Here is a 2,019-nt window from a genome sequence, read left to right on the forward strand (position 1 = left end):
CTCTTACAGAGGGCAGCTGTATGGCAGAGATGCCCGTTGCCTGTCCCTGCCTGCGGTCACGGGACCACCACGCAGCAGGACTGTGACCGAGCTGCCAGAGCGATTGGGCCTTACAGCACATAAGGACTCAGAGGGAGAGTGTGGAAGTGGAAAGAGAAGAGCTCTGGGAGACCAAGAGCTCTCTCGCAGTGCTGCCATGTGGGAGCTCTCTTCCCCTCCACCTCTGCATGGAGGAATTCTCTCTGCAGCTCAAACGGTCTTGGAGGAAGGAGATCAGAAAAAAATTAAAAAGTCTTTGTAGGGTCCTTTATTTTGTTTAACCGCACAGAGAGCAGAGCTCCGCGTTTAGACAGCCACTCAGCTGGGAAAGGAAATCAGACAGCAAATTAGAAAGGGAATGGCAAGTAAAACACCGCCACCAACAGCAGGCTGGGCTTGTGCTGAGGTACATGGCAACTGCTATGCAGAAGCAGATGGGCAGTTTCTTGCTTCTGCATAGCAGCCAGTCATCAGCTTCCACACTGCATCCTTGAGCTCCTTGTTCCTCACGCTGTAGGTGAGGGGGTTCACTGCTGGAGGCACCACCGAGTACAGCACTGCAACCAACAGATCCAGGGATGGGGAGGAGATGGAGGAGGGCTTCAGGTAGGCCGTGCTGAGAAAGAGGGAGACCACGGCCAGGTGAGGGAGGCAGGTGGAAAAGGCTTTGTGACGTCCCTGCTCCGAGGGGATCCTCAGCACGGCCCTGAAGATCTGCACGTAGGACACCACAATGAACACAAAACACCCAAATGCTAAACAAGCACTGACCACAAGAAGCCCGACCTCCCTGAGGTAGGAGTGTGAGCAGGAGAGCTTGAGGATCTGGGGGATTTCACAGAAGAACTGGTCCAGGGCATTGCCCTGGCAGAGGGGCAGTGAAAATGTATTGGCCATGTGCAGCACAGCAGTGAGAAACCCACTGCCCCAGGCAGCTGCTGCCATGTGGACACAAGCTCTGCTGCCCAGGAGGGTCCTGTAGCGCAGAGGTTTGCAGATGGCCACGTAGCGGTCGTAGGCCATGACAGTGAGGAGACAATACTCTGCTCCAAGCAAGAAGGAAAACAGAAAGAGCTGAGCAGCACATTCCAGTTTGCCCACCGCAGCTGAGAAGGGTTCTGAAGGCAGAGATCCTCTTCTGCTGTGCTCCAAGTGAAACCTTGTGGGTCCTAAGAGACAAAGGGACTTCCCCTTAGTGCAGGGTGGGGACAGCCGGTCTGTCCGTCACTGCTGCTCTCAGCTGCCCTGTGCTGGCACCTCTTTGACTTGGAGGATGATCACGCTCAGCCATTCCCCTGAGAAGAAACTGGACACTGCTGACAGCAGAGGAGTCAGATGGACGAGTGCACCTCTCCCACCCCCTCACCCAGTCTCCTCATACCTGAGGAGGGTCTCAGCTCTGCTCTCCCAGCCAGGGACACACAGTGCTCATTGCAGCTGCCCACACCAGCCCTCCAGCAGGATTCTCATGGCCTTGGCACTGGCACGTCTTCTCCAAGGGGCTCCTGGAAAACACAGAGATGCCATGGGAGAGCTGTGCCCTTGTGGAGGGCAGCCTGCATCCCAGCAGGATCCTCCAGGGAAAGTCCTACAGTTGGGCACCCTGAAGCAGGGTCGGCTTACTCCCAGCCCCACACACTGCCGTCCCCAGAGTCCCAGATATTAGGGGATTTGGTGCTTTTCCTCCATGGCTACGCCTGCAGGAGAGGACATGCAGCATCAGTGTCTGAGCTGTACCTGGATCCTCACCCCCCCCACCACAGAGAGAAAAAGGGGAAGAAGAAGGTCAACAGAGGCAAGAGGAGAACATGCCAAAGTTCTGCTGCCGAGAGAGTCAGGATGGGGAGACCCGGTCAGACACTCAAGCATTTCTCCTCTTTGGTGGTTGGGCTGCTTGGAGGATAATGCAGGGCTATTTCCCCGTGATATTAAGGGGTGGGGGACTGTACTGTGTGTCAGAGGAGACCACGGAGTTGCTCC

At 56.1% G+C, this 2,019-nt stretch overlaps 1 protein-coding gene across 1 annotated transcript; it reads right to left on the bottom strand.

Annotated features, from left to right (window-relative positions):
* Positions 1–459: 459 nt before the first annotated feature.
* LOC147412583 (olfactory receptor 14J1-like) lies at positions 460–1,062 on the bottom strand. The gene has a single exon (XM_086481206.1). It carries the CDS (start codon positions 1,060–1,062, stop codon positions 460–462), a length of 603 nt encoding a protein of 200 aa, XP_086337332.1.
* Between the last annotated feature and the right edge of the window lie 957 nt (positions 1,063–2,019).

Source organism: Leptosomus discolor, unplaced genomic scaffold (genome assembly GCF_034619465.1).
Source record: "Leptosomus discolor isolate bLepDis1 unplaced genomic scaffold, bLepDis1.hap2 HAP2_SCAFFOLD_191, whole genome shotgun sequence".
In the NCBI taxonomy this organism is placed as follows: domain Eukaryota; kingdom Metazoa; phylum Chordata; class Aves; order Leptosomiformes; family Leptosomidae; genus Leptosomus; species Leptosomus discolor.

Coding starts and splice junctions, on each gene's coding strand:
- LOC147412583 (XM_086481206.1), bottom strand. CDS start 1,062: ATGGCCTACGACCGCTACGTGGCCATCTGCAAACCTCTGCGCTACAGG.